Consider the following 18635-nt stretch of genomic DNA (forward strand, 5'->3'; position numbering starts at 1 on the left):
AGTATTTGGAACGAGGGTTTATATTGTACTGCTGATCAGCATCAGGCCTGGATTTTCCCATGGGCACTGACGTTGGTAACCTTACAAGACTATACTGCTGATGGGAAACACTGGGTCTGACACTGCTCTCTGCGACTGTGATGCCTGGCGAGAGAAGTGAGGTCATGCAAAATTACTGCTGTCATCACTGCTATCACTGGGTATTGTGGTCACCTCAGTGCTGCCACGTCCCCCCCCCCCCCGGAGATGACGGTGATCAAAACTTGTGTGCCCTTCTATAAGGGAACCTGTCATAGGTATACTTTGCTCTGCCCTGCTAATGTCAGCACAATTTACTATAATGTTCATGCACCAGTAGAGGCCAAAAAGCAGAGATAACCCAGAAAAAAAGCCGGTGCATGCACACATTACAGGTCTTTGCTCTGCCTTCAATAGAGCAGAGCAAAGTCTGCCCTAGGTACACTGTGTGGATGATGTGGGATGCATTATCCGCATGATGCAAGCAGACGGACAGCGATTGTGACTAGAGAGTAGGGGCCAAAACATATCAGTGCTGCTCATCGAACAGACCCTCACCATATGGGTGATAACATTATTTTTTGTGCTATGCTGAGAGGTTTTGAGACTTATAAAAACCTCACTAGAACACTAGAAAACTGTAAAATAGGCATTAAAGTTGGTGGTTATACTTTATAGTAGGAAAATTTAGTAACTGGTTCCCTTTAAACGAGAGATATATAGTGAAGAAAAACAGTACACCTCTCTGAGCATGTTAGGGAAGCTGCGGTTGGTGATGCCCCAAAAGTTTATTGTCAACAGATTAAGAAACTGACAAACTCCCTCTATGGAATTCTTATGATTGCCATTGAAAAGAAGGATGGTTTTATGGGTCATTTTTTATGGAAATGTAAAAAAAAATTTTTGGGAAATTTTGAGTTTGGCTATTATTCTCAATTAAACAGATAAAAAAATAAACAACTGAGATGAGAAAATGTGCATTTTTCATTTAGTTGCATAATAAATCTGCACACTATTAGTTGCCCAACAGTTACGCACACAAAGATATTCTCTTAAGAGAGATGCAAACTCACATGGATCATGTGAGGTTAATCCCCTGCAGACATGTCTGGCTGATTTCAACAGCTGACATTTGTGCCTGCCAGGCGCGTGTGGAATCAAATTCTGAGATGTAACAGCGCACCGCCATAAGGATAACCTACCCACCCCCATAAGAAGTCACATGACGTGATCATGTGACTTCCAGTGGTTGCTATGGTAGCACAGGGTCATGTCATGACTCCTGTAGCTATCATGAGTTACTTTCTCTCACTGCTGGCAGAGGGCAGTGTGTGAGAGAAAAGAAGCTTTTCTCCAGATCTCAGCTGTGTAGCTGTGATCTGGAGAAATAGAAGAGCGATCCGACTGCTGATCAATATAGTCCCCTAATGGACCTAGTAAAATTAAAAAAAAGTTCAATTTTTTTTAAAAAATTAAAAAAAAACCTAAAAGTTCAAATCACCCCCCATTCGGCCCATTGAAATTTAAAGGGTTAAAAAAATAAAAAATATACACATATTTGGTACCACCTCATTCAGAAATGCCCGATCTATCAAATTATAAAATCAATTAATCTGATTGGTAAACGGTGTAGTAGCAAAAATATTCCAAATGCCAAAATTACTTTTTTTGGTTGTCGCAAATTTTGCGGAAAAATGCAATGACAAGCGATCAAAACATACCATCTGCACAATAATATTACCGTTAAAAACATCAGCTCAAGAGGCAAAAAATAAGCCATCACTGAGCTATAGATCCCGAAAAATGAGAACGATAAAAGTTTCAGAAATTGGCGCAAAAAGTGCGCCTTTTTGGACAAACATGGACATTTTTTTAACCCCTTAAATAAAAGTAAAACTATACATGTTTGGTGTCTACAAACTCGTACTGACCTGAGACATCACACGAACACATCAGTTTTATCATATAGTGAACATGGTGAATAAAATATCCCAAAAACTATTTTCTGCACTTTAAATATTTTTGCTGTTTTCCAGTACACTATGTGGTAAAACGTATGGTTTCATTTACAAGCGCAACTCGTCTCGTAAAAAAACAAGCCCTTATATGACAAGATTGATGGAAAGATAAAAAAGTTATAGCTCTCGGAAGAAGGGGAGCAAAAAAACAAACAAACGGAAAAACGGAAAATTGCCCGGGGGTGAAGGAGTTAAATATTCAGCTTTTTGTATTGTCTGACACCACTGTAGTTGTCTAATAATTAAATTAATATTCAAAATACAAATTGCCTTATAATTGTGTACACACCAAACAATTCTTAATAAAAAATACATCTATCAGAGAACTATAGATGAGGAAACCCATGGCACATTGCTTAGCAAAGCCTGTAGCTAATAGTAGCATGGTTTTTACTTTTTATTTGATAATTAATTTTGCTTGTTCTATAGCTTTGTCATTTTAGTCATTGTTAAATTTTCAAATCCTGCAGTGTAACAATAGGTGACTCATTAGATTAGCAAACTGATGCAAATAGAATTTATCTATTTATCATAGCAAAACATTTTATTACTGCCTTTATTTAGAACTAGGTATCAAAATTAAAAATACCGATAGGTAAATTGTAATTAGCATATTGGTGTAATGTTTGACTAGTAAGCATAACCATTTATTGTTTACTATTTAAATAAAGGTAACAATTGAAATCTGAACATATATGGAATTTGTGAAGTTACAATAAGACATAGCATGATAAATGGCAATGCCGCTGGCATCGACTCCTCTCCCATCACCAGCACCATCCATGGCAGGAACACGGCGTCGCCTGGTGATCGGAGCAGAAGTCGCTGGAGCAGAGTCCGGCGGTGACGTAACACTATGTTCCTCACAGTGGAAACTGACAGTTTAAATCTCTGAGACAACTTTTTGTATCCTTCCCCTGAACAACTATGTTAAATAATCTTTGTTTTCAGATCATTTGAGAGTTGTTTTGAGGAGCCCATGATGCCACTCTTCATAGGAGATTCAAATAGGAGAACAACTTGCAAGTGGCCACCTTAAATACCTTTTCTCATGATTGGATACACATGCCTACGAAGTTCAAAGGTCAATGAGGTTTAAAAACCAATTTAGTGGTTTAGTAAGTCACTAAAAAGTAGTTAGGAGTGTTCAAATCAAGAAATTGATAAGGGTGCCCATACTTTTGCACAGGTCAAATTTTGTTTAAATGCGGATTGAACATTTTCTGTTAGTACAATAAACCTCATTTCAATCCAGAAATATTACTCAGTCCATCAGTTATTAGATATATGAAACTGAAATAGCTGTTGCAAAAACCCAAATTGTTATAAAGAAAAAAAATTAACATTAATAGGGGTGCCCAAACGTTTTCATATGACTGTATGAGGAGAAATCTAAATATAAAAAGTGTTTTCCCATCAAAGTATTGGTACTGTAATTGTTTTTCTACGTGTTAATCAAGTGCTGTTATAGTATTATACAAAAGCTGCATGATTACTGACTACCAACTCTATTTAGTCTTTACATTACACATTCTAGAAAGGATTTTTTTCCTATAGTACATGTTTGAGTTTTGTTTTTTTTTATTTTTTTCTTCATAGGAAATGCATTAACAAGTTTTCCTACAAACTAGACATTGTGCTTGGTAGGTACCATATGTTAAGGCCACTTTACACATAATGACATCGCTAACGAGATATTGCTTGGGTCACGTAATTCGTGACGGACATCCGGCCTCGTTAGCGACGTCGTTGCGTGTTACACCTATGAGCGACCGCTAACGATCCAAAAAACGGCAAAAATCGACGATTTTTGACACGTCATTCCTTTCCCAAATATCGTTGCTCATTTTGGACGCAGGTTGTTTGTCGTTCCTGAGACAGCACACATCGCTATGAGTGACACCCCGGGAATGATGAACAACAGAGTTCCTGCGTCCTCCGGCAACAAGGTTGGAGTGACGTTAATGCGGCTGCTCTCCGCCCCTCCGCTTCTATTGGTGGCCCACTGTGTGATGTCACTGTGACGCTGCTCAAACCTCCCCTTTAAAAAAGAGTTTGTTCGCCGGCCACAGCGACGTCGTTAGGAAGGTATGTGCGTGTGACGCGTACTAGCGATATTGTTCGCCATGGGCAGCGATTTGCCCGTGACACACACATGACGGGGGCGGGTGCGATCACTTGCAACATCGCTAGCGATGTCGCAGCATGAAAAGTGGCCTTTAGTCCTCAAAGTTTTTGCCAACTCTACAGGCTAAGTAACTTTGGCTGTACATCCCAGCTGTATAGAAATGTTGTTTTATACTTGTTTCCTGTGTCCATACTTTTGGAAACAATGTGATAATTCACTTTTCTCAAACCCTGTCTCTTGCATGATTGATTCCCCAATAAAGATTTTGATAAGTCTTTCACTAGACTAAAGGTCCAGTCACACTAAGCAACTTACCAGCGATCCCAACAACGATAGGGATCGCTGGTAAGTTGCTAGGAGGTTGCTGGTGAGCTGTCACACTGCGACGCTCCAGCGATCCCACCAGCAACCTGACCTGGCAGGGATCGCTGGAGCGTGGCTACACGAGTTGCTGGTGAGCTCACCAGCAACCAGTGACCAGCCCCCAGTCTCCTAGTTACAGCACACATCAGGTTAATTAACCCGATGTGTGCTGCAGCTAAATGTGCACAGAGCAGGGAGCAGCGCACACTGAGCGCTGGCTCCTTGCTCTCCTAGTTACAGCACACATCGGGTTAATTGCCTGATGTGTGCTGCACCTAAATGTGCACAGAGCAGGGAGCAGCGCACACCGCTTAGTGCTGGCTCCTTGCTCTCCTAGTTACAGCACACATCGGGTTAATTACCTGATGTGTGCTGCAGCTACATGTGCACAGAGCAGGAGCCGGCAGCACAGGCAGTGAGAGCGGAGGAGGCTGGTATCAAAGGTAAATATCGGGTAACCAAGGACAGGGCTTCTTGGTTACCCGATGTTTACATTAGTTACCAGCCTCAGCAGAAGCTGGCTCCCTGCTCACTGCACATTAGTTGTTGCTGTCTCGCTGTCACACACAGCGATCTGTGCTTCACAGCAGGACAGCAACAACTAAAAAATGGCCCAGGACATTCAGCAACAACCAACGACCTCACAGCAGGGGCCAGGTTGTTGCTGGATGTCACACACAGCAACATCACTAGCAACGTCACAAAAGTTGTTCGTTACCAGCGATGTTGCTAGCGATGTTGCTTAGTGTGACGGGGCCTTTAAGCCTGCTTTACACCTTTACGATCCAGCATAACCGCCCCCATCGTATGTGCGGCACGTTCAATTTGTTGAATGTGCCACACAAACTATTAACCCCATACTTACCCGTCCATACGACCTCGCTGTGGGCGGCGAACGTCCACTTCCTGGAGTGGGAGAGACGTTCGACGTCACAGCGACGTCACGCGACAGCCGGACAATAAAAGCGGAGGGGTGGAGCTGAGCGGGACGTAAACATCCCACCCACCTCCTTCCGCATTGCTGGCTGGGAGCCACAGGACACAGGTAAGATCTGTAGTGCCCCGCAAATCCTTCTTGTTATTACTGCACAGGTAAGATCTGCTCATCCTTCCCGGGTTGTCACACACTACGATGTGTGCTACCCCGGGTACGATGAACAATCTGACTTTCAATTCTAGAGAAATGAACGATGTGCATGCGATGAACGTTTTACCGTTCAATCGCAATCGCACGTACCTGTCACACACTGCAATGTACCTTACGATGCCGGATGTGTGTCACTTATGACGTGACCCCGCCGACACATTGTAAGATACATTGCAGCGTGTAAAGCGGGCTTAAGATAAAATAATTTACGTACAAAGCATGGAGGAAAAACAAAATTATGGAATAGCACCAAGTTATAACTCACTTGCTCTGCCTTTCCATGCTTGACAACCTGAGACTTTCCCAACGTGAATTGAGGAGATTCAACTGTTCCTGGATTTCATTTTCTTCATCATCAGAAAGTTTCCCAGTAGACAATAGTTGACTTCCAGATTGCAAAACTCCTCCAACATTTCCCTGATGAGATGTTAATTCCATCATAAAGCCCTACAAATGAAGCAAACGTTTACAACAGGAACTGAGAATAGTTCAATTTTATTGCAAAATAATTATATGAAAGGATATAAAGCTGATTTCCAACCTATCTCAGGTGCTAAACTTCTAAACTAAGAAATAGCAAAAAACTGAATTTTCCACATGTCTAATTAAATCGACTTAAAAAAAAAATATATTAGAATTAGTAATACATTTTTAGTTTCTTCTATAATATATGTGTGTATGAATTCACTGTCTCAAAAAGAGATATAAAGGCCATACTCAAAATAGAATGGCTATTAGGGAATACAGATATGTGAAGCACAAATATCACATATGCATGAATGTGAACTATGCGTAACATTACTTATGTTGCAGTTACGCAATATTTTAAAATGTAATTTTGGTATTAAAAAAATAGGGCACTGTAATGAAATGTTTTTAAAAAGGATTTTTTTTGTTTAAAAAAACAACTATAAAAAATATATGCTTTATGCACCATTCACCTGGGCTTCCTCCCCTATTCTAATAGCGCTATTTAATATAGTTTCCTGTCTGCAATCTGTCTGTAGAAGGTCCTGCTGACCAAAACATTACATATTTCAGGATTATGTTGGCCAGATTCCATTTCTATATTTACACATGAAGGGGTCTTCTATCCGGGTACCATATTCACATAAAGAGTGATGTATATCCCAGCTATATATACCATATACCCTATTATGGAATTGGAAGACAAATCTTTTGCTGTGCTACACATACAACTCATTGATTAAAATGAGACTGAAATCTCCCCCAGGCTCCCTAAACCACCAACATGCATTTATTGCTATCATTACACCCTTTCTAATAATTCATTTTTTTATTGTCCTACTGATTTATACATATGCCAAGAAAGTATTTTATAACTGAATTGGCAGTATGCTAATTAGTGGTGACTAATTGAGGGGTATTATTTTCCCCACACTGAACATATGACTAATTATATTACCACACCCCTGTACATGTGACTAAATTGACTTACAAGGCATCCACAGCGCTTTACAGACATTATCATCATTGTACTTACTGAGGCTCACAATCTAAATTCCCTATTAGTATTTCTTTGGAATGTGGGAATACTCTGGAGGAAACCTATGCAAACATGAGGGGAACACATATATTCCTTGGAGATATTGTACTTGGTGGTATTTAAAGCCAAGATCTCAGTGCTGCAAGGCTGCACAGCAAACCACAGAGCCACTCTGCTGCCCTTTGTTGCAAATCTCTGCCACCCTTACAATGTGTAGCAAGCTGGATATATTCTCCTCAGCTTAATCACTGGACTGCTCATGTCCAGAAAGGCAGAAGGAACATAGGATACAGACAAATGGTTGTGGCTAAATCTCAGTGGCTATAAGGACCATGGGAGTGACCGGATTGATTAGTGGGCATGGCCGTCGTGGTTATTGGGCATGTTGATGTTTCCTCCAGTCTACTTTAATGATGAAAAGGGGGCTTGGCCCCCTTGCACCCCGCATCTGGGGGGTCTTACCGCCAGACTCCTGCTTCTATTATAAAGAACTCCATGACCACGTGGGCTTAAAAAAATAATATTGCTTCCTGGTATCAGCTATGTTGGTGAAGGCTTTGCCCCCTTCTGGTCACATGGGCATGACATCAGCAGAGGTCCTTTAGCCCACTGTGATTTAGCTGTTACCACAGTCAAACACGAGAGCCAGTGATAATGCTTGGCTGAGTCCTGCATCACCACTTAGAGTTGAAAAGAGTTCTAGCAAATCATGTCACTCATCGCCACAGGGGCATTTTAACATGATTGGTGGGTTAACTGAAGAATACAACACCCCCATAACTAGAAACCACTAATTAGAATTTTGCCCCAACAGTTAAAAAATAATATTTTGGCATATGCAGTAATCAATAAGATAGTAACATGTGCTTGTTAACAACCGTATAAAGATAGCAATAAATACATAGTCATTATTTGGAGGCCGTAGAGAAGCTGTCACGTTCCCTTTAATTAGTGTAAAAGTTAACTTCACCTATGTAGGCAAATTGGATACTTATCAGGTTTTCCTACTAATAACCTATGATTGTTGTGGTCCCATCACAGTGAGGCTCTGGGATTATCTTATAGTTAAAAATTTTTTTTAACAGGAACAGATTGTCTAAAGCTTACAACTTGTTTTGTCTAAAATACTAAAAAATCAAATACCTCAAATGCGTATTAAAGGAAAAAATATTACACTAAGGTCTCATTTATTAAAACTATGCATCCAAAACACTCATTAATCATTTCTCTTAGTGGAGCATTATTTTGTGTAAACAGGACTGATGAGAACTATAGAAACGATCTTGTGTGTGACGGGGCCTTAACGTCTTTCCAACCTATGATGTCACTGTACATCATGATCAGGAAGGCTTTCCTACAAATTGATGTACAGTTAGATAGTGGCAATCATGTGGGCACATAAGCTGTGTGCGTAGACAATAGCTTGTCATAGACAGGTCAGGTTCTTGCACCACCGATGGCTGGTTAACCATCTTTGCCATGATCTATAGCATTTGCAGCATTTAGAAGATTTAGAGAGTAAGGAACCTGAAGACCCACCTCTTCCGACAAGCCTACAACCTGCCGAACCCTCAGTCTGATGCAGCGCCACACAATCAGCTGTTCCCTCACCTACTGTATCCTCACCTATCCCTTGTAGACTGTGAGTCCTCGTGGGCAGGGACCTCTATCCTCCTGTACCAGTCTGTGTCTTGTATTGTTTATGATTATTGTACTTTCCCTATTATATATACCCCTTTCACATATAAAGCGCCATGGAATTGATGGCGCTATAATAATAAATAATAATAAGTGGGCTCCCTCTTACACCTGATAAGCGATGTGATGAAGGGGATTAGGTCGTTGCCATGGCAATTGTAGGTCATATAATGTATTTCGGGTCTGCTAGCTATGGTGATCTCTTTGACCATGCCAGGAACATGGTTTAAAAAGTGTTCTGCCAGTGTAATTCTGAGAGCTCTAATGCATTGCAGCACGTCTATTAGATAAGAGGTCGGAGAAAAAAAAGTTGAAGTCCCATAGAGAGAAAGTTAAAAAAAGTTACATTTTTAACAAAGATATAAAAAACAAACAACATAAACAACCGAAAAATTCCTCTAAGCCCTTTTAAAAATTAAAATCTTGAGGCTAAAACAACATTTTAGTGGTAAAAATGTAATTTTTTTTTTCACCACCCAATAATATAACATTTTCTGACACATCTGTCATGTCAAGAAGCTCACTGCACCCCTGGATAAATTCATTGAAGGGTATCGTTTGTAAAATTGGTTCGCGTATGTAGGTTTCTCCTGTTCTGACACCTGAGGGTTTCTGCCAGTGTGACATGGCATCTAGAAACCATTCTTTCTGAGCCTTGTAGTGTGCCTGAAAAGTAATTTCTGTTATATATATATATATAGAATATTAACGTACTCAGGAGAAACTGGGTAACAAATTCTGCAGTCCATTTTCTCCTAATAGTCCTTTTGAAAATCAAAAACTTGGGGCTGAAACAACATTTTAGTGGAAACAATTTTTTTTTTTTATATTTCCATAGGCTAATGTTGCACAATTCCTTGAAACACCCGTGAGTTCAAGGTGCTCAGTACACTCATTGATAAATTCCTTGAGGGGTGTAGTTTCCCACATGAGGTCCCTTATAGGGGTATTCTGCTATTTTGGCAGCTTGCACAGTATCCTTGATAAGCACCTGAAGGATGAACAAATTTCCTGATTGTGGTTTTTAATACTATGAGGGGTACAGTTTTTAAAATGGCATCTTACAGTATTTAGGGTTTTTTGACATCTAAGACCCTCAAAGTCACTAAAAAATAGGATTTTTAAATTTTGCTGTAACAGTAAAACTTGTATTTAGACTGTGAGCCCTTACGGGCAGGGAGCTCTCTACACCCGTACCGGTCTGTGCCTTGGTTTGTTTACGATTATTGTACTTGTCCCTACTATGTGTATCCCTTTCTACATGTAAAGTGCCATGGAATAAGTGGCGCTATAATAATAATAAATAATAAAAACAATAATAATAATATTTGAATGTGAACTGGATAATTATTGAAAGAGGCTCATCTGTAGGAATTGATAATTGTAACAGCTTGAGGGGAAAACATGCCAGTTTAGTATAAGGCTATGTCCGCACTTTGTGTCGTCCTAAACGCATGTCAAAACGCATCCTCTGGTAGTAATTGATTTTGCCAAAGTTGCTTTTGACCACAAAATAGCGCTAAAAACGCATGCGTACTTACCGCGTTTTTGCTGCGTTTTTAGCGCTATTTACCTGCTTTTCCATTGCCCAAACTCAGATGTGTTTTGAAAACAAAGACACACCTAAATAAAGTTTTAAAATACAAATGCTAAGAATAAAGGGGAAAAAAAATAAAACAAATTTAATTTATAAAATCATTACAAAAATAGTTGTTTTTAATAAAATTATAGCGGTTTTATACTATTTTTGGCTAAAATATCAATAATCAAATAATTTCCGTTAATTTATTTTTCGGACTATGTGTGTGTGTAAAGGGATATATTATTCCATTATTTTGAAGTCAGAAAAGCATGTGTTTATGTACTCCAAATCGCATTCTATCTGCAGGTAAAAAGCATGTAAAATGCTGAAATTTGGATTTTGCTTTCTTTCTACAACTTCTCATTGACTTCAATGTTATCAAAACGCAGCCCAAATGGCAAAAACAATTGACATGCTGCTTCTTTGAACGCATGGTTTTTGCCACAAATTATGCAAATTAAACGCTGCGTTTGGAAACGCTAAGTGCGGACTAGAAATCCCCATTTTCCATTGACTTTGATGGAAAATCAAAACGCATGCCTTTTGGCATCAAAACGGTGTAGTTCAAAACGGACCTAAAAAGCAGCTGAAACGCAGGTGGAAACGCAAAGTGCGAACATAGCCTAAGGGTGGCTTTACACGCTACGAGATTGCTAGCCGATGATAGCGATGGCGAGCGTGATAGCACCCGCCCCTATCGTTTGCCGATATGTGAAGATCAGGTAAGTACGTGTGACGCTGCCATAGCGATAATGTTCGCTACGGCAGCATCACATGTACTTACCTGATCGGCGACATCGCTGTGACCGGCGAACCGCCTCCTTTCTAAGAGGGCGGTTCGCTCGGCGTCACAGTGACGTCACTAAGCAGCCGCCCAATCAAAGCGGAGGGGCGGAGATGATCGGGACGAACATCCCGCCCACCTTCTTCCTTCCTCATTGCTGGCGTGTGGCAGGTAAGGAGAGGTTCCTCGTTCCTGCAGCGTCACATGTAGCGATGTGTGCTGCCACAGGAACGAGGATCAACTTCACCCAAGCGACAGCAGCGATAATTGGGAGAGGACCCCCATGTCGAGGAGCGATTTTGGACGTTTTTGCAACAATCCAAAATCACTCCTAGGAGTCACACACAACGAGATTGCTACAGCAGCCGGATGTGCGTCACAAAATCCGTGACCCCAACGAGATCGCTGTAGCGATCTCGTAGCGTGTAAAGCCCGCTTTAGAGTGAAAATCTTCAGTAAAGTGTACTAACTCTGCTATACTGGGAAGATAATTTTCATTTTTTATGCATTTTATGCAGTACTGTAGATGGTAAAGTAAGGGGGAGATGTAGGAAAGATTCACATTTTCATCTATTTTTTAATATACTCCTTGTTGGGGTTTTAAAAATTGCATCAAAACAGCACTTCTGAAAGCATCCTAATCCTGATGACCCTTTAAACATCAGCATCTCAATATATGTTCTCACAGATTACAAAATGCATTTATTTGCGCTGTAGCTAGAACAGAATATTCACCTTATTAAAAAAAATTGAAAATATGGTAGAGAAAATGATTATAAAGAGATGTTTGAAAAGTGGCACAATTATACAGCTGCAGTCTTGTAGTAGCTCTGACAAAACTGACATTTTCAAGGAATATCACACATACTGTGACATATTCATGAAAGACTTTCTTGACATTTTCAAATATAGAAGGTTAGAAACAGAGTAGGTCTGTAGTATTTGTAGCAACTATCTATCTATATACAGTATCTATCTATCTATCTATCTATCTATCTATCAACTATCTATCATCATAATTTATTTTATTTTATTTTATTCATTTCCCTACTTTTGCTTTCCTTTCTCTTCTTTTCTTTTTAGTGAAAGAAATAGGGATGACCGAATACTTTGATTATTCGGCTTCGCGAATATTTTCCGAATACCTTGCCGCTATTCGACTATTCGCGAATATTCGATGCGCAATCTAAGTCCATGGGAAACCCGAATAACAATTATTGGAAACTATTCGGGCTTCCCATAGACTTACATTGCGCATCGAATAGTCGAATAGCGACAAGGTATTCAGAAAATATTCACGAAGCCGAATAATCAAAGTGTTCAATCATCCCTAGTAAAAAACCCAAATATTGAAAAGTGTATTTTTAACATTAGTTTGTTAAATAAATGACTATTTAACATTATAATACTATTATAAGGGATAAAACTATATTAACTTGCTATGCCGGACATCTACTTACCTCATGAGAATGAAATTGTTCTTTTACTCCTTCTACATTGTAAGATATTGGCCCTTGACATTGTAAAACATCTTCTGCAGAAAGAAGCCAAGTAAGCACTTGTTCCAGTGATGACTGATAACTTTCTAAATCCGATCTCGGTTCCATTACTAATTTGCTGAATGGTCTGTCATCCAAGCCTTCCATTCTCTGCAGGGACAATAATGAAAAAAAAATACATATGGTTTCTTTTTTTCTCTACAATAACTGTATATTTATAACTATACTTGTCCATAGTTTTTTATAACCACAGCAAACAAAAAAAAAGTTGGTTAATGGAAGGTTTTGCTCGACTTTCTACATTATACAATGTTGAAAAGTGAAAAATTGTTCAAAAAAACTTTTTTTGCTCTGTGTTACATTATCTGATATTGCTTTTTCCCCCTGTGGATTTATCTGTATGATATGTTGGTAATGGATTTGAATTGAGAACCTGGAGACAGGCAAAATAAGTTGTGCTTGATAAACAGAGATATACTTAAATCCATCTTTTATTTGATGCTACTTCTAAAGCTCTAATAACGGATACATCTGGGATTCATCATTGCATGAAGCTTTTTCAGTGCAAAGAAAAAAACTAAAGGACTGTAATGAGAAAGCTGCAAAGAGAGGAATATCTTCCTACCCCGTGGTCTTTTCCCCACTCTTCTCTTATAGCTCACAATATAAAGGCAAGCTTCTTTTGCCAACTGTAAGTTTATCTGCTATAGGTAACCATTGTATACACTATGAGGCCTATTTATAAGGACTAAAATTGCGCACACCAGTTGATGACTCAGCGTCAATCTGGCCACTTGTGTGAATTATTCTTAATTATGCCAGACCTACTATTCCTTTGTTCAATAAGTCAAGGGACATGAGCGATTGTTTCCTACTGAGACTGTGCTGTGCCCCATTTTGTATGCTAATTTGTGGAATGCCTGCTGAAATGAATCAGTCTCCTGTATTGTACTAGTTTGCATCATTTGGAGGACTATTACACAGTCCAATTGAACTAGCAAACACTGTTAACTGAGTTAACATTCATGTTTATCTTTCCTCCATGGTCTGGGACACATTGCCCTGAAATGGGAGCACAGGGATATAAAAATAGGCTGCTCCGGTCACCAGTGTGATTCTACAGGACTTCAGCTCCGTGACCTCAGTTCTGGCAGGTGGATTACAGAATTGCTCCACTTACCAACACTGAGTCCACAAATTAATTTGAAGAACCCAGGTTGGGATTATCCGGTCAGCTGGTCACACACCTCACTGTGCTTAGTTGGCTTCCTAAGCTTGCCGCTACCTCCTCTCAGTGGGTGTCTGCTAATAGTCGGGTGGTGCTGGCTGGGGTAGTTTGCCTTGATGCCCCAAAGTTGCAGGGGTTCTAATCTCAGGTGAGCCAGCAAAAGGGTGAGACTATCACTTGCACCATTGCAAATCTCTGCTGGGAATGTGCTATATACTGTTGTTGGTTGATAACCTAATAAATTTTTAATAGAGTGTGGTGCCATCACCTTGTTTTGTCTGAGTAATGTTCTCCCACTGGGAAGGAGTACAGGCATTGAGTGAGATTTGCAAGGGTCTGTGCAGTCTTTGTAAAGACATTCAAGCCAGTGGACAACAGCACCTCTGCCCTTGTGTCTCAACAACTGGTGGCAGCAGAGGGATTTTACCCAGTGCTCCAATGCAAAATTTGTATTATTCAGTCATGACGCTGAGTTGTCACATAAGTATTAATAAAGGCCTTGATGTAGTATATTGTACTAATTTCATCTAGAGATTCACACCACTTAATGAATTATGTGCATTTTTGAGGTTACACAGGCAATCAAAAGGGTAATAATTAGGGATGATGGAATACCAAAATATTCACTTCGATGAATAACCGACGAATAGGTCGGCACTATTCGATTATTCGCGAATATTCAATGCGCAATGTAAGTCTATGGGAAACTCGAATAATTTCATGTTGGACCTAACAGCGAGCTGTGATGACTAAGGAAAAGGCTGACATGGATGGGAAAAGGCAGAAATAGTATGGGCACAGCCTGTAGGAAGGTGCATGACTGCATTTCTGGTGTCTTTGAATAACGTGCTCAGAGCAGCATGCGGCGTTTACTTAGTCGCCAGAGCAGCTCTTAACACCAGAAGTCCCAGAAATTTCGAGCTCCCCCCTGAAGTTCCGAAAGGGGGTCAAATGACATACAATATACTGAATAGAACTAACTAGAAACTAAATGGCTAAACTCAATGGAAAACAACAACCTCCTGTGGTGCGACAGTAATGGCCTTAATTACAGAACAAAAGACGGTGATTATAGGAAGTTAGCTAAAATCCTTCAGGTCATTCGACCCGTCTCTGGGTTTCAAAGGTAGAAATGTTAAATGACCCCTCTCTGGGACTTCTAGTGTTAAACCAAAGCTAAACTGCACCAGGGCAATTTGGGATGATCTGTGTAGAGTCCCGGGACTGTTTCATCTAATGGATTCAGCAATTCCGGCGGCTGCTGGCTGATATTTTTAGGCTGTGGGTCTCCCCATAACGTGGGGCTCCCCATCCTGAGAATACCAGCCTTCAGCCAAGTGGCTTTATCTTGGCTGGTATCAAAATTTGGGGGACTGCACGCCGTTTTTTTAAATCATTTATTTATTTATTTTACTGCACTACATAGACCCGCTCATTTGCAGCTGTGATTGGTTGCAGTGAGACAGCTGTTACTCAGCGTGGGGGCGCGTCTGAATGCAACCAATCATAGGCACCGGTGGGCGGGGGAAGCAGGAAATACAAGATGGAATAATGAGCGGCCGGCATTTTCAAAAGCCTGAGAAGCCGTCGGAGCAGCGTGACAGCTGTGCAGCGCTGCGTCGGTGATCGGTCAGTATGAGAGAGGGGGGGAGGGGGAGAGAGGGAGAGACAGACAGAGAGAGAGACCAAAAGACCTGCCTTCTGTTTGTCAAAAAGCGATTTATGGAACTGCTAGCAGCTCCTGGACACTGTGTTCAGCCCTTACAAGGACTAATAATAATAATAATAATCTTTATTTCTATAGTGCCAACATATTCTGCAGCGCTTTAGAATTCAGGAGGATCATATACAAACAAGTAACAGTTATAGAAATACAATATTTAGAGGAAAAAAAATAAAAAACACAACCCTGCTCCTGAGAGCTTGCAATCTACAATGAGATGGGGGGGAGGGGCAAGGTACAAGTGCTTATTTACAATGACAATCCAGCCATCTCACGGAAAACGGCTAGATAGTGGTTGCCTGGACCAGTGGGCCCGAGCCTTGAGATGCCTTTGGGTGCCATGGAGTTTGATGTGGAGTTATGTTGTGAGACGTTGTAGAGGGACTATGTGAATCGAATATGATTAGGGAGTGTGATAGGCCGCCCTAAAAAGATGCGTCTTTAGGGTGCGCCTGAAGCTGAGTAAGTTGTGATTTGTCCTAACTTCTTGGGGTAGAGCGTTCCAGAGGGTTGGTGCAGCTCGGGAGAAGTCTTGGATCTGGGAGTGGGAGGTTCGAATTAGTCTGGATGTTAGTCGAAAGTCACTTGCAGAGCGTAGAGAACGGGTGGGGTAATAGACAGAGAGGAGGGTGTAGGTATAGGGGGGTGCCACACTGTGGAGAGCTTTGTGGGTGAGAACAAGCAGTTTGAATTGGATCCTGTGATATATGGGCAGCCAGTGCAATGACTGGCAGAGAGCAGAGGCATCCGAGTAGCGGTTAGCCAGATAGGTGACCCTGGCTGCTGCATTAAGGATGGACTGTAGAGGAGAGAGTCTAGTTAGGGGGAGACCAATTAATAGAGAGTTACAGTAGTCAAGGCGAGAGTGGATCAGGGCCACGGTGAGGGTTTTTGTCGTTTCCATAGTGAGAAAGGGGCGGATTCTAGAGATGTTCTTGAGGTGCAAGCGGCAGGAGCGGGCAAGAGATTGTATGTGGGAGGTGAAGGAGAGATCAGTGTAAAGTATAACACCTAGCCAGCGGGCCTGCTGCCTAGGACTTATCGTTGTGCCACACACAGAGAGGGAGATGTCAGGTTTAGGAAGGTTGGAGGATGGAGGAAAAAGAAGAAGTTCAGTTTTGGAAAGGTTAAGTTTCAGATAGAGAGCAGACATGACATTGCAAACTGCAGTCAGGCAGTCACTTGTGTTCTGTAGTACAGCGGGGGTGAGCTCAGGGGATGAGGTGTATAGCTGTGTGTCATCAGCATAAAGATGGTACTGAAAGCCAAATCTGCTGATGGTCTGTCCAATTGGGGCAGTGTAGAGGGAGAAAAGAAGAGGGCCAAGGACTGAACCTTGAGGGACCCCAACAGTGAGAGGGAGAGGAGAAAATGTGGAGACAGCAAATGATACACTGAATGAATGGCCAGAAAGATAGGAAGAGAACCAGGAGAGCACAGTGTCCTTTAGGCCGATAGAATGGAGCATAGGGAGAAGGAGACTGTGGTCAACAGTGTCGAAGGCAGCAGAAAGGTCAAGAAGAATAAGCAGAGAGTGGTCACTGTTACATTTTGCTGTCAATAGGTCATTGGTCACTTTGACAAGGGCAGTTTCTGTTGAGTGTAAAGGGCGGAAGCCAGACTGTAAAGGATCTAGAAGAGAGTGAGAGGAGAGGTAGCGGGTGAGGCGAGAGTAGACCAGGCACTCCAAGAGTTTAGAGATGAAGGGGAGATTGGAGACTGGTCTGTAGTTGCTTGTGCAGGATGGATCAAGAGAAGGTTTATTTAATAATGGAGTAATGATAGAGTGTTTGAGGGAGCAGTGGAAGATACCTGAAGAGAGAGAGAGAGATTGAAGATTTTAGTTAGGTGAGTGGTGACAACTGGAGAGAGGGACTGGAGTAGAGGTGTGGTGAAGGGATCAGTTGGGGAAGTGGTAGGACGAGAGGACGATAGGGGCCTGGAGACTTCCTCCTCTGTGACTGGGTCAAATGTGGAAAGTGAGCTGGATGGGATGTGGGGATGGATGGGATTCACAGTGCTTGGTGGCTGGGAGCTGATCTCTTGGCGCATGTTTTCTATTTTCTCTGTGAAATACGAGGCCAGGTCATCAGCATGAAGGGCTGTGACAGGGGTCTGTACTTTGGGACTGAGGAGGAAGTGAAAGGTGTCAAAGAGCTTTTTTTGGATTGTTGGCAAGTGAGGTAATAAGGGTGGTGAAGTAGGTCTGTTTGGCGAGGTGAAGGGAATAGTTGTAGGTCCTTAACATGAACTTGTAGTGGATGAAGTTTTCTGGTGTGCGGTTTTTCCTCCATAGGCGTTCGGCACTCCTGGAGCATCGCTGAAGAAATAGAGTTTGGGATGTGAGCCAGGGGTGTTTTATTCTGTGTTTGGTCTTTCTGAAGGTGAGGAGTGCTACTTGGTCTAGTGTACTCCTGAGTGTGTCATTGTAGTGCTTTACAGCCAGATCAGGACAGGAAAGTGAGGAGATAGGGGACAGTGATGCGTGTAAAGAGTCTGAAAGTGTCTGTGAATCGATGGCCTGTAGGTTTCTGAATGTGTGATTGGTGGGAGTTTGCTGGGATGGGCAAGGGTTTGTGAGTTTGAAGGAGAGGATGTTGTGGTCAGAGAGGGGAAGAGGTGAGTTGTCAAAGTCAGATATTGAGCAGAGGCGGATATAGACCAAGTCAAGGGTGTTACCATCTTTATGTGTCTCAGAGGATGAGAGTTGTGAGAGGCCAAGAGAGGTGGTGAGAGATAGAAGCTGGGATGCAGATGGGGAGGAGGGGCTGTTCATGGGGATGTTAAGGTCTCCTAGGATGAGGGTTGGTAACTCTGAGGACATGAAGTGCGGCAGCCAGGCTGAAAAGTGGTCAAGGAACTGGGTGGGTGAGCCTGGTGGACGGTATATGACAGCTACTCTGAGGGAGAGGGGATGGAAGAGTCTGATGGTGTGGACCT

The 18635-nt window shown here is 41.6% G+C and overlaps 1 protein-coding gene across 8 annotated transcripts in view; it reads right to left on the minus strand.

Annotated features, from left to right (window-relative positions):
* DMD (dystrophin) overlaps positions 1-18635 on the minus strand; it is a 4177531-nt gene that overhangs the window by 2834026 nt on the left and 1324870 nt on the right. For all 8 annotated transcript variants that reach the window (XM_075336500.1, XM_075336497.1, XM_075336505.1 and 5 more), the window contains 2 exons: positions 12706-12894; positions 5940-6121 (listed from right to left, as the gene is read on the minus strand). In XM_075336500.1, coding sequence (XP_075192615.1) covers positions 5940-6121; positions 12706-12894 — 371 coding nt within the window. The remainder of the gene's footprint in view (positions 1-5939; positions 6122-12705; positions 12895-18635) is intronic.

This window comes from Anomaloglossus baeobatrachus, chromosome 2 (genome assembly GCF_048569485.1).
Source record: "Anomaloglossus baeobatrachus isolate aAnoBae1 chromosome 2, aAnoBae1.hap1, whole genome shotgun sequence".
Classification (NCBI taxonomy): domain Eukaryota; kingdom Metazoa; phylum Chordata; class Amphibia; order Anura; family Aromobatidae; genus Anomaloglossus; species Anomaloglossus baeobatrachus.